The sequence below is a fragment of the Vulpes lagopus genome, chromosome 14, assembly GCF_018345385.1.
Source record: "Vulpes lagopus strain Blue_001 chromosome 14, ASM1834538v1, whole genome shotgun sequence".
NCBI classification, from domain to species: domain Eukaryota; kingdom Metazoa; phylum Chordata; class Mammalia; order Carnivora; family Canidae; genus Vulpes; species Vulpes lagopus.
The window spans coordinates 8,317,064-8,336,602 of record NC_054837.1 but is presented as its reverse complement, the minus strand read 5'-3'; the positions used below and the strand labels follow the sequence as shown (position 1 = coordinate 8,336,602).

At 64.3% G+C, this 19,539-nt stretch overlaps 1 protein-coding gene and 2 long non-coding RNA genes across 5 annotated transcripts; 2 read left to right on the top strand and 1 right to left on the bottom strand.

The window, feature by feature from the left end:
- The first annotated feature begins 324 nt into the window (after window positions 1-324).
- Window positions 325-10,748, top strand: TBX1 (T-box transcription factor 1). 3 transcript variants are annotated; one of them, XM_041728388.1, is made up of 9 exons: window positions 325-451; window positions 3,273-3,392; window positions 4,649-5,012; window positions 6,856-6,957; window positions 7,782-7,953; window positions 8,558-8,713; window positions 9,305-9,372; window positions 9,461-9,561; window positions 9,890-10,748. In XM_041728388.1, exons 2-9 carry the CDS (start codon window positions 3,359-3,361, stop codon window positions 10,375-10,377), a joined length of 1,485 nt encoding a protein of 494 aa, XP_041584322.1. In that variant the 5' UTR covers window positions 325-451; window positions 3,273-3,358; the 3' UTR covers window positions 10,378-10,748. The 3 variants fall into 3 exon arrangements, with proteins under 3 accessions (XP_041584322.1, XP_041584321.1, XP_041584320.1); XM_041728387.1 differs by lacking the exon at window positions 325-451 and adding an exon at window positions 2,821-2,907; XM_041728386.1 differs by lacking the exons at window positions 325-451; window positions 3,273-3,392 and having other exon boundaries at window positions 4,507-5,012.
- Window positions 10,749-13,295: 2,547 nt separating this feature from the next.
- On the top strand, window positions 13,296-17,134 carry LOC121475664. The gene is made up of 3 exons (XR_005983793.1): window positions 13,296-13,430; window positions 15,382-16,386; window positions 17,055-17,134. It is a non-coding gene; the product is annotated as an uncharacterized LOC121475664 (long non-coding RNA).
- LOC121475663 lies at window positions 14,117-16,028 on the bottom strand. Its single transcript, XR_005983792.1, has 3 exons — window positions 15,896-16,028; window positions 15,333-15,483; window positions 14,117-15,197 (listed from the first exon to the last, which is right to left on the bottom strand). It is a non-coding gene; the product is annotated as an uncharacterized LOC121475663 (long non-coding RNA).
- Window positions 17,135-19,539: the final 2,405 nt, after the last annotated feature.

Below are 19,539 nucleotides of genomic sequence, written 5' to 3'. Positions count from 1 at the left end.
CCCCCGGGGTGGTGCGGGGCGCAGCCAGCGCGCACGTGGGACCCTGCGCAGGGCCCAGAGGGAAGCACCGGCTGCCACCGGGCGGGCGCTCAGGCCGCCCCGCCGGGCCCCTCCCGCCCCCGCCCCCCGCCCCCCTCCGGACTTCTGGTCCCCACCCCGTACCTGCCGGTGCCCCGCGACGGCCAGCCTCGGTCTTAGGGCCTGTGGAGTGGTCTACGGCGGCCCTGACCTCGCGGTCAGCCGCGCTGCAGGACGCGGCTCCCGCGTCCCCTGCGCGCCCCAGGCAGGGGGGCGGCGGCGGCTGGGGGAGGCGGACCCCGGGCGGCTCCCGCTCCGGGCCGCTGGGCCCTCCCGGCCGCCCAGGCCGGCGCCCCGCCGGGCCTCCTACCTCGCGGTGCTGGCGGCGCGGCCGGCAGGGGGAGCGAGGCGGAAGGGAGCGGCGGCCGGCCAGGTGAGGGGAAGGCCTCCCGCGGCCGGGCGCGCTCCCTCGGGGGCCGCGGGGTGCGGGGCGCCGGCGGGGGGCGGGCGGCGCGCTCCTTCGGGCTGCGGGCGGGGCGCAGGGCGCGGAGCGGGGCGCGGGGCGCGGAGGGCTGAGCGCGCCCCTGGAGGGACCGAGGCTGCTCCCAGGAGGCGCGGCCGGGGGGGCGGTGGAGGCAGAGACTCTGCGGGGCTGGAGGCTCAGGCGGCCTCGCGCTTCGAGCGCCTCGGGCCCCTCCGGCCGCGGGTCCCGGGCACAGAGCAGGGGTCGCGGGTTCTGCAGGAGCGAGGGTGAGGAGCCGCCGCGGGTGGAAAGGGATGGACCCCGCGATGGCGGAGCGCCCGGGTGAGGCCCCCCCCACTTCTCCCCAGTGCACTTTTCCTCCACCAGGGTTTTTGCCCACCCCACAGGGTCCTCTGCTCCCTCCCAGCCCCGCCCAGCAGGTCCCAGTTTGGGCAGGAAGGGGTTAACGGGGGCTGGGAGGATCCTGCGCTCCCCTCCACCACCTCAGATTCCGAGGGCCCAGGGCCTCAGGACTGTGCCCCAGAGACCCATCCAGGAAGCCCCAGGGCTTTTCACTTTCACTTCTCCCTTCTCAATACTGGTGTGACCCTCCGTCTCCACATCTGGCCACTGCCCTCAGGTGTGTGCCCAGATACACGCCGAAGGCTCCCCAGGTACACAGGACACAGCCTCCAGCCTCCCGCCCCCCCCCCCACCGGGCAGCATGCATCCCAGATAAGGCACAACCACACACAGGAGCCCCTCCCAGAGCCCCTACATTGGCCCCCCCACAGTCTTCAGGGCCCAGGACCTCTCTGGGTGCGGACTGCCAGCAGGAGATACCCCGGATGACACTGCCCTGCACGCCTTTCTGGGTGTGGACCGCCAGCAGTGGGCACGCCTCCTGCAACACTGCCACGACCTGGCCCCACCAATGTCCCCTCCTAGCTGGGTTCTCCCCTCCATCAGAAGCAGCTCTTCCTGAAGTCCTGGAGGCAGTGGGCTGCCCTGCTCCGGGAGGGGAAAGAGGGCCCTTAAGCCCAGCTGGTTCCACATCTCACTCGCCCCAGGACCTGTCCATAGATCCCACAGGTCAGTGTCACTGTCACAGCCCCAAATGGCCACTGAGGGCTGGGGGCAGGCTCTGGTGACAGCTTCCCTCTCCCTCCACTCTCCACAACTATACCCACAGCCAGGGGGGCAGGTAGGGGGGGCTCCCTGTCCAGGAAGTCACAGACACCACGCCCCAGCCACATGCCCACATGCTGCCCTGCTGCACTCACCGCCTCATGCTCTTTCCTGGATCTCAGGCCCAGGAGCCAGTCCCTTCCCACTGGAGCTTACTCCCCAGTCCTCAGTTCCTGAGCTTTGCCCACTTCCTAGCCAGCACCCTCTCCAGCCTGGGGTCTGAGGCTCCGGGGATTGTAGAAGCTCTGGGAGAGGCCGCCTGCCTCCCACCCTCATCCCAGGCAAGCGCAGGCGAAGGCCTACAGCATGGTTGCGGGCGGAGAAGCCTTGGAAACAGGGGCTCTGACTGCGAGAGCCTCAGCCTCGGTGAATGGCCAGAGAGGCTCCTGGGAGGCTGGGAGACTTGGTGCTCTGCTGGGGACACTGGGCAGCAAAACCACGGATGCCCTGAACGGGTCAGAGAAGACCCCAGCGGCAGTAGGTGGGGGAAGGCACAGGCCAAGTTAGGCCTAAGTGTGGCGGATGCCTGGGCCTAGAGGCCTTGAGGCCTCAGGGTGGGCCTTGCCTCCCGGTGCTGGGCCTGGCTGGGCACCAAGGCAGCAGGGCCTTCCCAGGTGGGCAGCCTGGATGTAAGGTGGGTGGCAGGGGGCCCGCATACAATCCGACCCGGCGGGCTGAACTCCTCCGACGTGTCCTCGGCTCCCTGGGCCAGTGCAGGCCCCGCCCCCGGCCCTCCCTGCGCCCGGCCGGTGCGCGGGGAGGTCGGAGCAGCGGGCACTGCCCACCCTCCGGATGTATAAGCGTCCTGGCCAGAGGCGGGTGGTGCGCGCCGGTGCGCGTGACACTCGGGCTCCCGGGCTGCGCGGCCTGGGCGGCGTCCCTCTGTTCGGGGTCCCCAGCCACGACAGCGGGCCGGCCGAAGGGGGCTGGGGGGCGTTTGCCCGCTGGGTCCTGTTCCGCCGCGCTGAGGACCGGACGACGCCACCGCTGGGGGTTGCCCGCCTGTGGCCGGTGCCGAGTCCGAACTGCCCTCTCCTCACCCAGGTGCAGGGGCAGCCAGGGAGGAGGCGGCGGGAGGGGCCGAGGGCAGGGGCACAGCTGAGCCCAGGCGGCCCCACGGCGATCCATCGGTGCCTCACTGACACGGGCTGAGGCTGGGCGCTCCGGTGTAGCTGCCTCCACTCGGGGGCTGTAGGACGCAACGGTGGCTTCGCCGGACAGAGGGAACCCCGGCCTCGGTGGGAACGGCGGGATGTTCGAAGGGCGCTGGTCACGGAGGTCCCTGGGAGCAGAGGCCCGAGCAGGGAGCTTGAAAAGCAGAAGGGCCCGCACACCCCCTAGGGCGCTCCACCCATCTGGGCCCCTCGGCGGCCACCAGCCCAGAGTGGGGGGCCGTGACGCCATAATCCCCCGGGGCCGGGGCTGGAGGCTGTGAGTGGCACCGCAGGCCCCCGCCCCCGGTCCCGTGGGCTGGGCCGGCCTTGGTGCGGCTGGGTGCACGCAGTCGGAGGCGGCGCCGGCCAGGCCGCCGGGGCGCCTATGGACGCGCGGAGCCCGCTGTCTCCCCGGGCCAGCGCGTTCAGCATCGCCTCTCTGGTTGCAGCAGAGGCCGCAGAGCGCACCACTCGCCTGGGCCCCCGGTCCTCTGACCCGGCGAAGCTCCGCTGGCTGCTGGGATCCCCGGCCGGGATGCACTTCAGCACCGTCACCAGGGACATGGAAGGTGAGCCGCCCGGCTGTGTCTACGGGGACCCGCCCGCCAGACCCCCTGCCACTGCTGCCCTGGGGCCCAGAGTGGGTGGAGGGAGCTCTGGCGGGGTGGCCTCCAGGCTTCCAGGAGCAGGGAAGACGGGCAGGCATCCCGCCCAAAGCCTGTGCACCCTCCAGCCTGGGGAACCAGCTGCAGAGACCTGCAAGTGGCTAGACTCAGGCCCAGAATGGGACTGGTGGAAGCCAGGCAGGACAGGAGGGGAGGACCAGAGGCAGACGGCAGAGGTGGCCGCAAGCTGAGAGAGGTGGAGGGAAGGTGGCAGGAAAGGAGGGTGTCATAGAGTCTGGGAACCCCGGAAAACTGAGAGAGAGAAAGTGGTGAGGGCAGCAGGAGGAAAAGAAATTGAGAAGAGAGAAAACACAAAAAGCTCAAAAGAAAGGTAGGAAAAAAGAGAGATGTTAAAGAAATAAAGAGAGCGAGAACGAAAAAGAAGGAAGTGAAGGGAAATGGAAGACAGAAAATAAAGTCATAAAAGAAAGCGAAAAGCTAGAGAAAATCTCCAGTTTTTATTTTGTTAAAAAAAAAAAAAAGGAAAAATCCCTGAATAACAGGAAAAAGACCTACAGAAATAAGAGGCAAAAGGCAGACTGGAAAAGAAAGATGAAGTGTTGAAAAACGAAGTGGAAAGAAAGGAGAGGAACAGAACTGGGGAAAGGAGGCAGCAAAAAATAAAACAGGAATAAAGAGAAACGAAAGAGATAGTGGAAGAAGGAAAGAGGATTAGGAGGGAAATTTTCCTCGAGGAAGACAAAGGTAAAGAAATAACAAATTGGGAAAAGAGCCCGGAGAGAGAAAGGAGAAATGCAACGCGGGAGGGCGGCAGAGCGAGGGGCGGCGGGCGGCCCGGCGCTCCGGGGAGCCGGTCCGGGCGGTCGGGGGGCCCGGGCCGAGCGAGCCGCGGCGGGCGGGCTGGGGGCTGGGGAGGGGGGCAGGGCGGGGGAGGGGCGAGCGCGGGGGAGGGGAGCGAGCCCATTGTCTCGGCGCCGGGGGCGGGGGGGCGCGGGGCGGGGCGGGGCGGGGCGCCTCCTCGGGGCCGGCCCGCGGTGAGGGCGGCGCGGCCCGGGGCGCAGCGCACGCCCGCCACTCGGCCCGGGGCGCGGGGCAGCGCTCACCTCGGCGGGGCGGCGGCGGCGGCGGCCCGCGGGTCATGATCTCCGCCGTGTCCAGCCCGTGGCTCACGCAGCTCTCGCACTTCTGCGACGTTGCAGCCTTCACGGCCAGCAGCCTGAGCAGCCTGGGGGCCGCGGGGGGCTTCCCGGGCGCCGCGTCGCCGGGCGCCGACCCCTACGGCCCGCGCGAGCCCCCGCCGCCGCGCTACGACCCGTGCGCCGCCGCCGCCCCCGGCGCCCCGGGCCCGCCGCCGCACGCCTACCCGTTCGTGCCGGCCGCGGGGGCCGCCAGCAGCGCCGCCGCCGAGCCCGAGGGCCCCGGGGCCAGCTGCGCGGCCGCCGCTAAGGCGCCGGTGAAGAAGAACGCCAAGGTGGCCAGCGTGAGCGTGCAGCTGGAGATGAAGGCGCTGTGGGACGAGTTCAACCAGCTGGGCACCGAGATGATCGTCACCAAGGCCGGCAGGTCAGGGTGCCCCCTCGCCGCCCGACCCTCCCCGCGCGTGGGCCCCGCCGGCGGGTGGGGGCGCGCCCGCCACCTGCGGCCCCTGCAGGCGCGAGCTGGCTCTGGTTCTCCGCGGTCCCGGCTCCGGCGACGAGGGCGCGGGCAGCCAGGAAGGCCGGCGGGTGGAGGAGCGCGGCGGCCGGCTCGCCCCCCCCCGCAGCCCCGAGGCGCCCGCCGCCGCCGGAAGCCCAGGCCGGCCCGGAGCTCACGGGGCTACGGCGCGGCCTCGCCTACCGGCTCCCAGTGGCTCCCACCTCAAAGGAAAGTCACGTCTTTAGTTCCCCAATTCAGTGGACACGGGTTAGCTGGAGAGGGGCAGCTGGGCAGTTGTCTGCCACACGGCAGCAGAGAGCGGAGACCCTTAAAAAACAGTATCCCCCCCTTTGCTGGAGGTTGCGACCCACCTTCCTCGGGCCTAAATTCCGCGTGATTGTGGGGCCTGGCTCTGGGGCCGGGGCTGCAGCCTTCCAATTGGCCTGTGTTTGTTTTAAGGGCCCAGAGAGAAGGGGAACAAGTTTTGCGATGCAACCGATTTGACCAGCAGACAAAGGCGGGTGCCGGGCTGTGTCTAATGTACACACAGAGACACCAGCTCTGCGTCCACACAGCCAAGGGGAGCTCAGGGCCTGTTTGCAGAGCCTTCTCGCGGTTTCTGTTTCGCTGCCGCGGCTGTCCTCCCTGGGGATCCTGGGGCCTACGCTCAGCTTCAGCTCTGCGGGTCTTCTCCCGGCTCTCCTTACTGTCCCCTGAGGATGGCACCCCAGCCTCTGGCCCGGTCCAGCCCAGCAAGGGCCTTGGTTGTGGCCAGGCTTTACCCCGAAAGCCACCGTTCTGTAGCACCCACCAGCCTGCAGAGGCGGCGGTGGCAGGTCTGACCCGGAGGGCTGGCTCCATGGCATCTGCTTTCTGCCCACCGCCTGCAGGGAGTTGCCTATGAGGGGAAGCCGTAGGAAGGGCAGATGGGAGCCAAGCCTCACACAGCCCTCCTGGGCCGGCGGGGACTGCTGTGCTGTCAGGGACAGGGCCGGCGCACGGTCGGCGGCCCATCCAGGAGCCACAGAATGTCCTTTCAAGAGCCTGGATGGGTCACAGAGTCAGAGTCCAGGGGAGGGGAGAGTTAGGTGACCATGAGAGCACGAGCCAGGTTCTCCCGGAGGAGCTGAGTCCAGGGGGTTACTGTGGCCGGTGGGAACTTGTGTGTGTCCCGAGGAAGGTGGGGAGACTCCTTCATTGGGCCTAAGAGTTGAGCCTATGGGCTCCGAGCCCTCAGCCTCGTTGGAGGGATTGGGGAGCAGCCGCAGACCCAGCCGAAAGGGCAACCGGGACTCCTGGGAGCCACACAGAGTGCCCTGGTTTCACTTTGTTCGAGCCGGGAGTTTACATCCGTCTCTTAGATGGAGCTGGGGAGGCTCTGGGGGGCCGAGGATCTCTGGGACCGCGTCTTGGGAGTCTGCTGATAGGGTGCTGCCGGCTGAGGCTCGCTCTGGGCCGGACAGCCGAGAATCGGCAAATGCTAGGCTGGCTCTGTGCACGCAAATGTGGCAGAAGAAGCCACAGATGATGTTGGGGCAGGGAGGCTCCGCTCCAGGGCTTAGGGAACCGTTCTGGGGTTTCAAAAAAGGGGGCAGGGGGCTGCCCTGACACTCCATTTACCCTTGGCTGGGCCAGGGCCTGATTGGGCCGGAGTAGCTGAGGCAGAGGAGAGGGGATGGAGGGGCCCGGCGCTGAACCGTCCTGGGGTGGTCAAGGTGGGGCAGCCCTGCCTTCCCCCACCCGAGGTGACCGGAGGCCTCGCCGCCCCCAGGCGCATGTTCCCCACGTTTCAAGTGAAGCTCTTCGGCATGGACCCCATGGCCGACTACATGCTCCTCATGGACTTCGTTCCCGTGGACGACAAGCGCTACCGGTGAGCGCCCAGCGGGACCAGGGAGGGTGCCCTGGGGAGCGGCCGGTCCCCGCCTGGTGACGCCTCTGAGGGCAGCCCACGAGGACATTAGTGACCAGGAGTCCCAGCACCTGCCCCGGCTGCCCCACAGGCCCCCGTGACCTCCTCCCTCCCCAGCCCTGTCAGACCCCAGACCCACACACCCCACCCCCAGCGGTTCTTGGGAACTCCCCTCAGGAGGTCACACAGGCTGGGCCCCTCCACCGGCGTAGGCCTGAGGCAGCTCCCACGCCCCTGGGCCAGCTTGGCCCGAGGCCCCTCGCACACAGCCCCTGCCTTTCTTCGCGTCTCCTTCTCCCACGAGGTGAGCGTGGGCACCTTGTCCCCTGCCCCCACTCCCGGGGAATGCTGGGCCCTGGAGCCGAGCAGGAAAGGTGGGGTGGCCGGGAGAGATTATGCAGGGCGGGTCTCAGCCGCCCGGACAATTAACAGCAATTAATAAAGAGACCGTGGTCCGCCCTGCGCCCGAGGCCGCCGCCGGCGCTGCCAAATCCGACTCGAGCCGGTGGTGGGGAGGCCCGAGCCGCAGACCCGCGTGCGGCGAAATGTGGCGTCCCGCCTCCTCCCCCGGTGCCCGGCTTCCCGTCGTCTCGTGTGTTGGGACGGGAGGGAGTTTTCTGTTTTCTTCCCGGTGCCCCTCGGAAACGCTCCCAGTCTGTGTGGCAGCCGAAAGCTCCATTTCACCCGTGATGGGGAGATCATCAGAGGCATTTCTGCGGTGCACTCCGCAAGGCCCTCTCGGTTCACCCCGCTTGGCATGACCCCCTGTTCCCGTGCTGCCCCAGGTACGCCTTCCACAGCTCCTCCTGGCTGGTGGCCGGGAAGGCGGACCCCGCCACGCCAGGCCGTGTACACTACCACCCTGACTCGCCTGCCAAGGGTGCACAGTGGATGAAGCAAATCGTGTCCTTTGACAAGCTCAAGCTGACCAACAACCTGCTGGATGACAACGGCCATGTGAGCCACCCCCGCACCTCCCCAGGCGACCTTGCTGTTGCTATCCCTGGTGTGGGCCCTCCAGAGTTCCTGTTGACCAGAACCAGACACAGAGCTTGGGCAGCTCGGGGTGTGAATGAGGGACAGGCTGAGCAGAGTGGGCCCAGTGGCCCTCGGGCCTGGAGACGGTGTCACTGTGCTCCCCATACCCCATTCCCGATCTTTTGCTGGAGACTTTTTAACTAGAAAGGATGGGGCGGTTTGTGTGCGTGTGGTGATAGTGTGTGTGTGTGGGGGGGGGTTGGCTGCAGGAGGCTTTGCACAATCCATGCGGGGTGATGCCGCTTTCCTGCCAGGCTGAGCTCTGGCCTCCAGCCACCTCCCACCCACCCACTGGGGGCCTCAAGTAGTTCTCAAGGACCTACGGAGAGAGGATCGTAACCCTGATCTTTTGCCATTTAGAGACTTTCCTCGCGGTCCCCAGTTGATTGCAGTCTCCAGTTGAGCCCCAAAACCGGACCTCATTTTGAGAGTTCAGGCTTTTGTCCAAGTTCTCCGGGAAGTTCACTGCCTATCTAGAGCTTTGCCCATTTCCTAGTTCCAAACTTGCCACCTTGTCTTCCAGATTATTCTCAACTCCATGCACAGATACCAGCCCCGCTTCCATGTTGTCTATGTGGACCCACGCAAAGATAGTGAGAAATACGCTGAGGAGAACTTTAAAACCTTCGTATTTGAGGAGACGCGCTTCACCGCGGTCACTGCCTACCAGAACCACCGGGTGAGGCCCTGGGATGGGCAAATTCAATACTACTGGGTTGCAATTTCCCAGTGCTGCCTGGGGACAAAGGTTTGTAACCAAAGCTTTGGGTTCTGGTGGGATCTAACACGGTGGGGTCGCCCCCCCAAGGGCCTCAAGCAGCCTCCTCCCCTCTGCTGCAGGCTGGCCCAGCCTCCTATCAGGTTGACCTCTCCAGCAGCAACTGTCAGTGCGGCCTGAAAGTTTGTTTTCAAACCATTCCGGAAACTCCCCATCAGGGGCCTGATCCATGGCTTACCCAAATTCCTAGGGCATCCCCCCCCAACACACACACACTGTGGGTCGGTGGTGGAAGGGACCACATTCCCATCCCAGCCAGGGACACGGGGTCTCCATCCTAGTCACTTGGGACCACAGAGGGGTTCTTTAGCGAGAAAGGAGCTTCCCCGTTTGGCAGGAGAGAGTTAACTGGGGAGGTTTGTGTCCCCGAGGAGTAAAAGGGCCCCTACCTGGGGAGCTCCTGCAAACACTACCGGACTGGAGCTCGCGCCCCCAGCGCAGGGGCCCTACCCACTTGCTCAGTGCCCGCTTCGCCCCCCACCCCACCCGCAGATCACGCAGCTCAAGATCGCCAGCAACCCCTTCGCCAAAGGCTTCCGAGACTGCGACCCGGAGGACTGGTGAGTGTCCTCCGGGGAGACGGCGACTGCGCTGCTCCGGAGCCTGGCGGGGGCGCCCCCTGACCCGCCGCCCTCCTCCCTCCCGCAGGCCCCGGAACCACCGGCCCGGCGCGCTGCCGCTTATGAGCGCCTTCGCGCGCTCGCGGAACCCCGTGGCCTCCCCCACGCAGCCCAACGGCGCCGAGAAAGGTAGGGCCGGGGGTCGTGGGATCCGGGCCGCGGCCCCGAGCGCGCTCCGCCCCAGGCCGGCGGCCGAGCCGGGCCTCGCCTCGCCCGCGCCCCAGGGGCGCTCGCGGCCTTCGCGCCGGTTGCTCAACGGTCGTGGCGGCGGGCAAGCGCGCACTCGCCCGCCCGGCCCGACGGCTGCGCCGCGCCCGCCCCGCCCGCCGCCCGCCGCCCGCCGCCCGCCGCCCGCGGAGGGGCGCGGGCCCCTGGGGAGGGCCCCGGGGAGGGCCCCGGGAGCGCGCGGGTCCCCCAGGCGCCCGCCCGGCGCGCTCACCCCCGGCCCTCCCCGCAGACGCGGCCGAGGCTCGGCGCGAATTCGAGCGCGACGCGGGCGGACCGGCCGTGCTCGGGGACCCGGCGCACCCGCCGCAGCTGCTGGCTCGGGTGCTGAGCCCCGCGCTGCCCGGGGCCGGCGGCGCCGGCGGCCTCGTCCCGCTGCCCGGTGCGCCCGGGGGCCGGCCCAGCCCCCCGCACCCCGAGCTGCGCCTGGAGGCGCCCGGCGCGTCGGAGCCGCTGCACCACCACCCCTACAAGTACCCCGCCGCCGCCTACGACCATTACCTCGGGGCCAAGAGCCGGCCGGCGCCCTACCCGCTGCCCGGCCTGCGCGGCCACGGCTACCACCCGCACGCGCACGCGCACGCGCACCCGCACCACCACCCCGCGGTGAGCCCCGCCGCCGCCGCCGCAGCCGCCGCCGCCGCCGCCGCCGCCGCCGCCAACATGTACTCGTCGGCCGGGGCCGCGCCGCCCGGCTCCTACGACTACTGCCCCAGATAGTGCGGCCGCCGCCCGCCGCCGCGCGCCGCGGCAGCCCCAGGGCCGTCGGGGTGCCCGCCCACGCAGCCCCAGGGGCCCCAGGACGCGCTCCCGCCGCCCCGGGGCCGGCCGCGAAGCCGTCGGCCGCCTCGCCGGTCCCCCGCCCGGAGCCGCCGCGGGGCCGGTCCGCGCCGCCAGTGCCAAAGCGCCCGGTCGGCGGCGGAAGGAAGTGATATTTATTGTTCTCCGCGAGACCGCGTCGCCCCCGCCCCCACCCCGGCCCGGCCGGCAGTTGCAGTGTAGACGACCCGGGAGCCGTCTGCAGGCGGTGTAGATACGTGTAGATATTTGTAGATACTGTAGATACCGCGCCGGCGCCGACTTGATAAAGGTTTCGCCTCTTTTGGAAGCTGCCTACGTGTCCATTTATTCGCGTCCGCTGAGAGCGCACGGGGGACGCCGGGGCTCGGGTGTCCGGTGGGCTCGGCCTCGGGGCCTCCCGCGCCGTCGCCGAGCGGTGCCCGCAGTGCGCCCGAGCGCCTCCCCGCCCGCCGGCCCCGCCCGCCCCGGCCCGCCCCGCCCCCGGCCCCCGCCCCGGCCCGGCCCGGCCGTCGGGGTGCGCGCCCCGGTCTCCCCCGGTCTCCCCGCCGCCCGCCCCCGCCTCCACCCGGTGGCTTCATCCCGTCCTCCCCCAGGCCGAAGCGACCGGGGCTCCGCCCCAGACCAGGTGTGCACCGGCCTTCCCGCGGTTGTCCCTCTCCCCCGGAAGGGCCCGGGCCTGTGTGCAGGACCAGTGCCGTCCTGGGTGCTTTTCCACGGAAGCTGGAAACAACCATCAGGACAGGACACACTGTCAGCTGGGGGCGGGGAGGGGGAGAAGCTCTGACTGATCCGCAGAAAGACAAAAACAGGCAGTTCTGCTGTTCTAGCATTTCCCCTGGCTGGCCCTAGCCCAGGCCTGCGTTTTCCCCTGTTTATTGACTTTGTTCCCTGTGACTGTCCCCACGGAGTGACCTGGGCAGGGGGCACAATGACAGTGGTCATGAGTCATCTTGAAACCTGTCTCTGAAGCATTTTTCCCAGGCCAGGTGGTGAGGGACCTCTCCCCATTAACTCAACACCAGGGATGGGGCCAGAGGAACCCTTTGATCCCTCCCTTCCTGAGTCCAGGCAGGAAAAGCTGACAACCGGTCAACGTCAAGGCTGCTGACTTGGACACAAGATGGACGGGAAATGCAAGGGGCTGAGCTTCTATCCCCCTCTGTGTCTGTCCCAGTACGTTTGTGGCTATCGCTGCCACATGGCGGTGGCCACCTGGTGCCACCTCTCCCCAGTGCAGCCAGCCGTTTCCCAACGACTGTCCCAGACTGGATGCTTTCTTCCTGGATGTGCTCACCCTGGTGGTGTGAGGTGACTGGAGGCTTAGCGGCTGGACGGCAGGCAGGGTTTCCATGAGGCAGGTCTACAAAGGGAGGGGGCGACCAGGCTGCTGGGGAGTGAGCTCTGAGCCAAGGTCTGACAAAGCTTCAAAGTTCATCTGATGCCAGGGCGTGAAGACTTGCAGCACCTGCTTGAGCGGCCAGTGGGCTCTGTGGGCGCAGCTTCAGGGCAACTCTGGACACCCACCCCTGAGGGACGTCCTACTAACCACCCTGCAGATTCCCCTCTAGGTGAGCGGCATGCACCATTGGGCTCCCCATTCACGTGGCCTGTTTCACGTTTGTACCACGAATGCACCCTGCATCCCGCCCTGGGAGGCCTACGGGAATGATGGACTGTGGCCTGCAGAGCTGGTCTCTCCTGCAAGTGCTGGGCCCCCCTCTGGGACCCACTGTGACTCTGAGGCCTCCCTCTTCTCTGCACACTTTACACTCAGGCTGTGGTGACAGTCAGGGGTTGAGAACCACAGTCGGAGAGATGTCTGTTTGGGTTTTGTTTAAAGCTGAAGTGAGAAGAAGCTCCCCTCTGAACCGGCCATGGTGCCAGGTATTTGCAGACGGGAGGAGGCAGCCGAGCACGCGGCCCTTCGGTGTGCAGCCTGCCACCTCCTGCATGTGTCCCCGCTCCTGTAATCATCACCCACTCAAGATGGAAAGCTGTGCTGCTGTCCAGCACGGTGGCTGCTGGCCATAGCGGGCCACTTGCATGTTAATGAGCAAAAATAGAATAAAATTAAACCTTCGGTTCCTCACTGGCTGCATTCTGAGTGCTGGACGGCACATGGGCGGCAGGTCAGCTCGCCGGACGCTGCAGATGACAGCCGCCCTGCCCTGGGGAGCAGCCCCCCAAAGGCATAGTTTTCTACCCTCTGCTCCCCTGTAGATGAGTTTGCCCGGCTTAAGAACTTCTCATAAATGGGATCGTACAGCAGGGCGCCTGGGCTGGCCACACTGCCACCCACTCGTCAGTTCTGGTTGCTGACTGGTGTCCAGTCTCCTGTGAAGGGCACTCAGTTGTTTTACGATGGGCACTGCAGGTGGGACTAGTTCCTCCGGGCGGCCGTGCAACACGTCAGTAGGCTCTGTCACCTACCTCCCATCCTGGGGAGGTGACAAAGTCAGCCGGCTTCTGCTGGGAGCTCCTCGTTTCAGAAAGGCACCAGGGCCACTCTTAGCCACTTACCCCTGCAGTCAGTACCTGGTGAGCTCCACCAGCAATGTTGCCATTGCCTTCCAGGTGGGGCTGCCGATCCCGTGGGCAGCTACCCCAGACAGTCCCCAGCTTCCCCGTGAAGCCACTGTCCTGGCAGCTTCCCTGTCCCTCGCTTTGGGCTGCTTTGCGACCACACCTGGTCTGCCCCTTCCACCAGCCGCTGTGCTGCGCTGTGTGGGGGCTCGGGTCCCATCCGACCCACTTCTTCATGGGCTCACTCCTCAATGCCTTTTTTTGGGTTCCTCAGTGGGCCCAGAGGTCCCATTCTGTACCCTTTACCTGTCTCCAGGTGTCCGGTTGCTAGAACTCAGGAGGACAAGAGCTTGGATTAGAAGGGACCTCAGAGATCTGGGCTGGGGACCCCAGACTCCTCAACCCTCGGAGCCCTTCAAGAAACAGTGGATGCCTCACAAATGAAATAGGTAAACTCTTGACTAAGCAGAGGAGGGGTAGGGCCTATCTACTCTCCACTTTACCCCTTTGGGTCCCACATAAGGGGTCTAGGGAACCCAAGGACCCTGGGGTGTGGGGGCATGACCCCACCCCCACCCCAGAAGCCCAGCTGGCTGTTTTGAGAGGAGGAAGACCAGACCAGAGCCACAGGCAGGGCGTCCTGTGCGGCCTTCCTCGGCGCTGGAGCCTCTGCCTTTGACATAAACACTCCAGCTCCTAGGGAGCTTAGGAAACGCTGCCCCGTGTGCAGGATACTCCAGCACCAACAACTGGCATTTTTAGAGGACTTATGAGCGCCGGGCACCCCGGCGAGCCCTGTGATTGCTGCCTCCTCTCATCGAGGTATTCCAAAAGCCCAGAACATCAGGATGCTAACAAACCCACAGCCCACGGGGTCTTGTCTGCAGGCTCGTGGATGGTGCAGGGATGCTCTGGAATGGGGACCCCCCCCCCCGCCCACCCCTCCACTGTACTGCCACTAAGCTGGCAACACCACGTGCCTTTATTTTATTTTTATTTATTTTTTAAAAGATTTTAATTTATTCATGAGAGACACAGAGAGAGGAGCAGAGACACAGGCAGAGGCAGAAGCAGGCTCCACGCGGGAAGCCCGATGCGGGACTCAATCCCGGACCACCGGGATCATGATCTGAACCGAAGGCAGACACTCAACTGCTGAGCCACCCAGGTGCCCCAACCACATGCCTTTATTGAGCCAAAGAGAAAGTGCCCCAAACAGGCCTGTTGGGTGAGCTACAGGGCACAGGCAGCTGTGGGCACGTCTCTGACGACAATATGCTGGAGGGGCTGGTTACAAGTCTCCCCCTCAGGGAAGCATTTGGGGCACAGAGGGCTGTTCACAGAGGTTCTGCCATGGGATGAGGGGAGTCCGGTGGCACCTCGAGCCTGGAACTGCAGAGGAAGAGGAAGCCTGGTGGCTGTGTGGCTTCCGCCACCCCTTCCCTCTGGCTGGGGAAGTCCACAGAGTGTGTGGGACCCGCATGGCGGCGGGTGGGTGAAGGCGAGGCACTGAGCTCCAGGTGTGCTGCAGATCAAAGCGTCTGTGCACTGGAGAATTCCATAGGGCCACAGCTGCCGGGGGAGGGAGGCAGAGGCGCCCTGTGCAGGCAGCCGGTGGGAGTGGGGGGCCTGAGGAGCTGCTTCTGGGACAAAAGGAACGATTCCAGGGGCAGCAGGGGTATGGCCTCACCTGGAGCTGGGTATGAAGGAGAGCACACCTCCCAGGTCCCACGGGCCCCGTGCCTCAGTTTCCCCTTAGTGCTGGGTGCTGACCCCTGCCCCGTCGGAGCGGTGTGAGTCCCGGAGGCCTGTGTGAACAGCGGGGACCGTCCTCTCCTCCTCTGCGTGGGTTCCGACGAGGTTTCACAGGTGCCAGGGGGCAGGACCAGGCATCTGCACTGGGCACGTCTGACGCCTCCGCACAAACCTGATCCCCACATGCCCCCCTCACCCCGAGGCCGCCTCCGTATTGTGACCTGGCCCCAGGGGGGGAGCAGTGAGGGGTGTGACAGGGCCCCACAGGCCAGCCGGCCCTGCGAGGGGAGGCTGGGGCTGCTTCCTGGTCTACCCCACATGCTTTCTGTATTAAAAAAAAAACACACAAATCTTGCCTTTGATTCGCTTCCCTTCCCTGCTTGTTATACTACTTCAAACCAGATGAGTTCACAAGATGAGACTTTGGAGCCTCGGCGCCTCTATGTAAACCGCTGCCAGGTCTGTGTGGGGGAACAGCAAAACCAAAGGTGTTTTGTGAAAAGCAGCCCCCATGGGGGAGAAGCTTAGGTTTTAATAGCAGTAATTAAGTTATCTTCTTAATTATAAATAGGAATGGCATTGCCGACATCCTTTACCTATCAGCTCTCGGTTGCGTCAAGTTCGTGCCGAACCCTCTGCTTCCAGCAGGTGCCACCGTGCCTTCCACTGGGCTCACAGGGCAGCCCGGCCCTGCTCTGGCTGCGACCACCTGCCCTGGGAACACTCGGGCTTCCGGACACCCCACTCCTGCTTGCACCACCCGGGAAAAGGCCTTCCGATCAGATCATGACCCCCTTCGATGGAAACACGTCCTGACCTCAGAGATGCTGGAAGAACTATTTGCCGAGAACAGGAGTGGGGGGCCTTACCATTGCTGGGGCCCTGGACTCGAGGGACACTTTCCCAGCTACATGTCTCTGCCTTCTGGGGCCAGGGACTGGAGCAGCACTGGGTGCTGCATCTCAGGTCCCTGGGAAGACAGCAGAGCCTCCGCCCTGGGAGACTGGGCTCCTGGGGCTCCAGTCCCCAAGCCCTCCCCATAGTGGCTCTGCCCTTCCAGGATGGATGCCCACCCCCCCACCTCCAACTGGCACTCCCCGTCGCAGGTACCTGTCTTCCCAGCCTTCCTCTCACTCCATGTCCCCATCTCTGAACTTACCCCTTCATCCCAGAACACGTTTCCTAGATTCTTCCCCAGGACGGCTTCTTCTGTGACCTCATTGCACAGTGAAGGTGGGAGCGGGGGCCAGGGCCGATGGAGGCCAGGTTAAGGAAGAGGCCGCAGCTCTCGGGCTCTCCGAGGCTGCCTGCTGCCCATGGCTTGCAGCTCGCATCTTTTCCCATCAGGTAGGACGTGCCCTGGAGGACAAGGCAGGCTCTTCATTGGAGGGCCACCCTCCCTGAGCCCTCCCCCGTGGTCACCAGCTGGGACACAGGCCCCTCCCTGTGTCCTCGAAGGCCAGCTCCTGCCAGGTCTGTGGGTGGCAGGAAGCCCCCCCTGGAGTGTGTTCTCTGCCCTTAGTTCTTCTGTGGGTCCGGTTTTCCAACATCATCGTCGTGGTGGGAACAGGAGCCTGTGTGTGCACTGACCGGCTGCCACAAAATCTGGGAGCAGCGACCGCCACGCCAAGGATCACGCTTCTGATAACAGTACGTAAAGTCTTAAAAAAGGACTAAGAAAAGCAAGCGACTTCATTAAGATGCCACTGGCCAGCGTGAGAACGCCCCGGCTTGGCGCTTCTCCTGGGAGTGCCCGCAGGCCGCAGAGCAGAGAGCAGGGGCTGCGACCTCGCCAGTGGGGAGTGGGCGCAGGGGGCTGCGAGCTGAGCCAGGAGCTGGGCGCTCACACCCACTTCCCCGGGGCTGTGAGTAAGCAGGCACTCTGGGCCTTGGGGGCAAAGTCCCCTTCCCCACAGGGGTGGCTTCCCCTGCCCCAAGCGTGCCTGCTGCCATCTCCACAGGCGGTGCTACTGGACGGTGAGGGGCAGTGGGCCTCATTTTCCCCAGTGCTCCACGGGGCCTTGTACAGCGGGCCCTTCTTGCAGGCCTGCATGGTTCTGGGCACGTCTCCCCTCCTCGGCTCTGACGATCAAGCCCTCTTTCCTTTTGGGTGGCCAGCCAGGATGGTCCATTTAGAGGAGGGGTCCAAGGCCACAACCTGGCACCCCTTCCAGAGACCTGCACTCCCAGAAGCCATTGCAGGGCTGTCCCAAGAGCTACAGCTGCCTCCAGCCTCTTCATATGCCACTGTCATTCCCCTGCCACCACCTGCTCTCCGGGGTCTGAGGACACTGGCACTAATCCTGCCCCTCTAACAGGTGGGGGCTGTGGGCGGGAGCGCCCAGTTTTCAGGCACCTTGATGTCACCACCAGGAAGAGGACTGGTCTCAGCTGGGCCGAGGGGCCTTCTGCGTGCTGGCCAGGCCGTTTAGCTCCTCAAAGCCTGCGCCCCTCAAAGCTCCTCAGAGCTGCGCACTGCTGTTCACATTTCCAGCGATTTGCCATGCAGACGTCTGTCTCATCCCAGGGAGAATGGAAGCTTCCAGAAGACGGAGATCCTATCACACGTTGACCTGAAAATAATTTATGATGAATGAAAAAGTTGGTTTAAACCACAATGAGAGACTTTGTAGCCATTAGGATGGCTGTTATGAACACACACACACACACACACACAGAACACGTGGGTGAGGGTGTGGAGGAATTGGGACCCTCGTGCACTGCTGGTGGGGATGTAAAAGGGTGCAGCCATTGCGGAAAGCAGGATGGAGGTCCCTCAAAAGAGTAAACCTAGAACTACGTAGGACCCAGCAGTTCCTCTCTGGGGGTATGCCCCGGAGAAGTGAAAGCAGGGACTTACACAGGTATTTGTACACCCATGTCCATACCAGTGTCAGTCACAATAGCCAGGAGATGCAAGTGGACCAGGTGTCATCAACTAGCCAATGGCTAAAAATAATTGACTGATAAATGGAGAAAAATGTTGGATGGCCATACAGTGGGACACTGTTGAGGCATAAAAAGGAAGGAAATTCTGACATGTGCTATGACAAGGGATGGGTCCTGAGGACTTTATGCTCAGCGAAACAAGCCAGACCACAAAAGGAAAAATACTGTAGGATTCCCCGTATACGAGGTCCCAGAGGAGATACACAGTATTGGAGGGGATGCCAGGGGCCGGGGAGGGCGGATGGGGCATTAGTGTTTAATGGGGACAGAGCTGCATTTTGGGCAGTTGACAAAGTTCTGGAGAGGGATGGTGGGGATGGTTGCTCAACACTGTAAATGTGCTTAATGCCGCTGAACTGGATGCTTGAAATGGTTAAAATGGCAAATTTCTACTTTTTATGTATACTTGCACGTATTTTACAATTAAAGAAACCCTGAATTTATCCATCATCTACAAAGGCCACTGTTCATTGTGGATTGACCAAGTCTCTAAACTGGTGGTTTTTAACACAGAAATCTCATCCTGCTGAGCCATTGGGCAATGTCTGGAGACACTTCTGACGGCCGTACCGGGTGAGTGGAGGCCAGATGCGTGATTCAGCACCCCCCGGTGCACACAGAATGGTTGGGCCAGATGTCACAGGGTCTGGACCAGCTGCCAGCCGCAGTCCCAAGTATTTTGAGACCCGTGTCGCAGCAGCCAGACAGGCGAGCGTCCCTCCTGGTGGGAGCTGCTCTCTTGGTGCTACTTCCCCCAGGCCGAGTCCCCCCAGGCTCTCTCCACAAGCCTCTTTGGTGCCCAGGGACCCAGACTCACCCACCAGGCAGGCTGTCCAGCCCCCAGCCTGAGTGGTAGGTCCTACACCCTGAGTGGGGTGGGTGGGGGGCCAGTGACAGCCCTGGGTGTGGCGCTTGAGACCCCTGGGAGATGTGTCTCCAAGTGCCTCTGCCCCGGCCAGTCCAGCTCAGCTAGCTCGTGTGTCCCTCTCACAGGGACAGTGTCCCTCTCCTTGTTCATGAGGCTCCATAGCTTTAGTTAGGGACCCCGGTTCTTCAGGAGGGTCACTTAGCTCTGGGGGGGCCGCCAGCAGCCCTCTGTCTTTTAGAGCAGGCAAAGATGCGGCAGGAGGTGGGGAGCACGGAGTGACACGTTCACACTTCCACAGGCCAAAGTGGCTGCCACACAGCGTGTGTTGAGATACAGCTTCTGCTGTAAAAGGATGCATGTTCCTGGAGATGACAGTGGTCACCAAGCTGGCTGGGGCCTGCGGGGGGATGGAGGTGGCCTGCAGGCTCTGTGGGGTGGGGCCCAGGGCTCGAGACCGGCCCCACGAAGGCAGATCAGCGGAGGGTCCAGCTGCCCACCCTGCTTGGGAGCCCGAGGGCCACTCGGGGAGAAAGGAGCTGCTTCTTGGTGGGGCAGCCGCTGGACCCCAGAGCAAAGGGGCAGGAGGGTGTTACTGGGGGTGGGACCTTTATTGCTGTTCCCACAGCCATCTGGTAAGGAGGGTGAATGTCACTGAATGTAAGTTCTCCTGCAACATATAACGAACCCGCCAGCCCTTCCCTGCCCATCTCCTCTGTTCTGAGCGCACTCTGGTTTCTGTCCCCCCCACCCCCCGGCTCCCCACACTCCTCCCTCTTTGCTCCTGTAACTGAGCTGAGCGGTGTGCAGGCAATGGTTGTAGGATTGATTATTCCTGATTAGCAAACAGCACGTTCTCGTTCTTTACGTCACCAACCAGGGAAGGGGGACGTCGGGTTTGTGGATTATGAATGGGAAAGGCATGTGCTCCTGTGGGCTTTGCCCCCATGGCTGCGGACTTGAGCAGAGTCCAGTCCCCGCCCCACTGC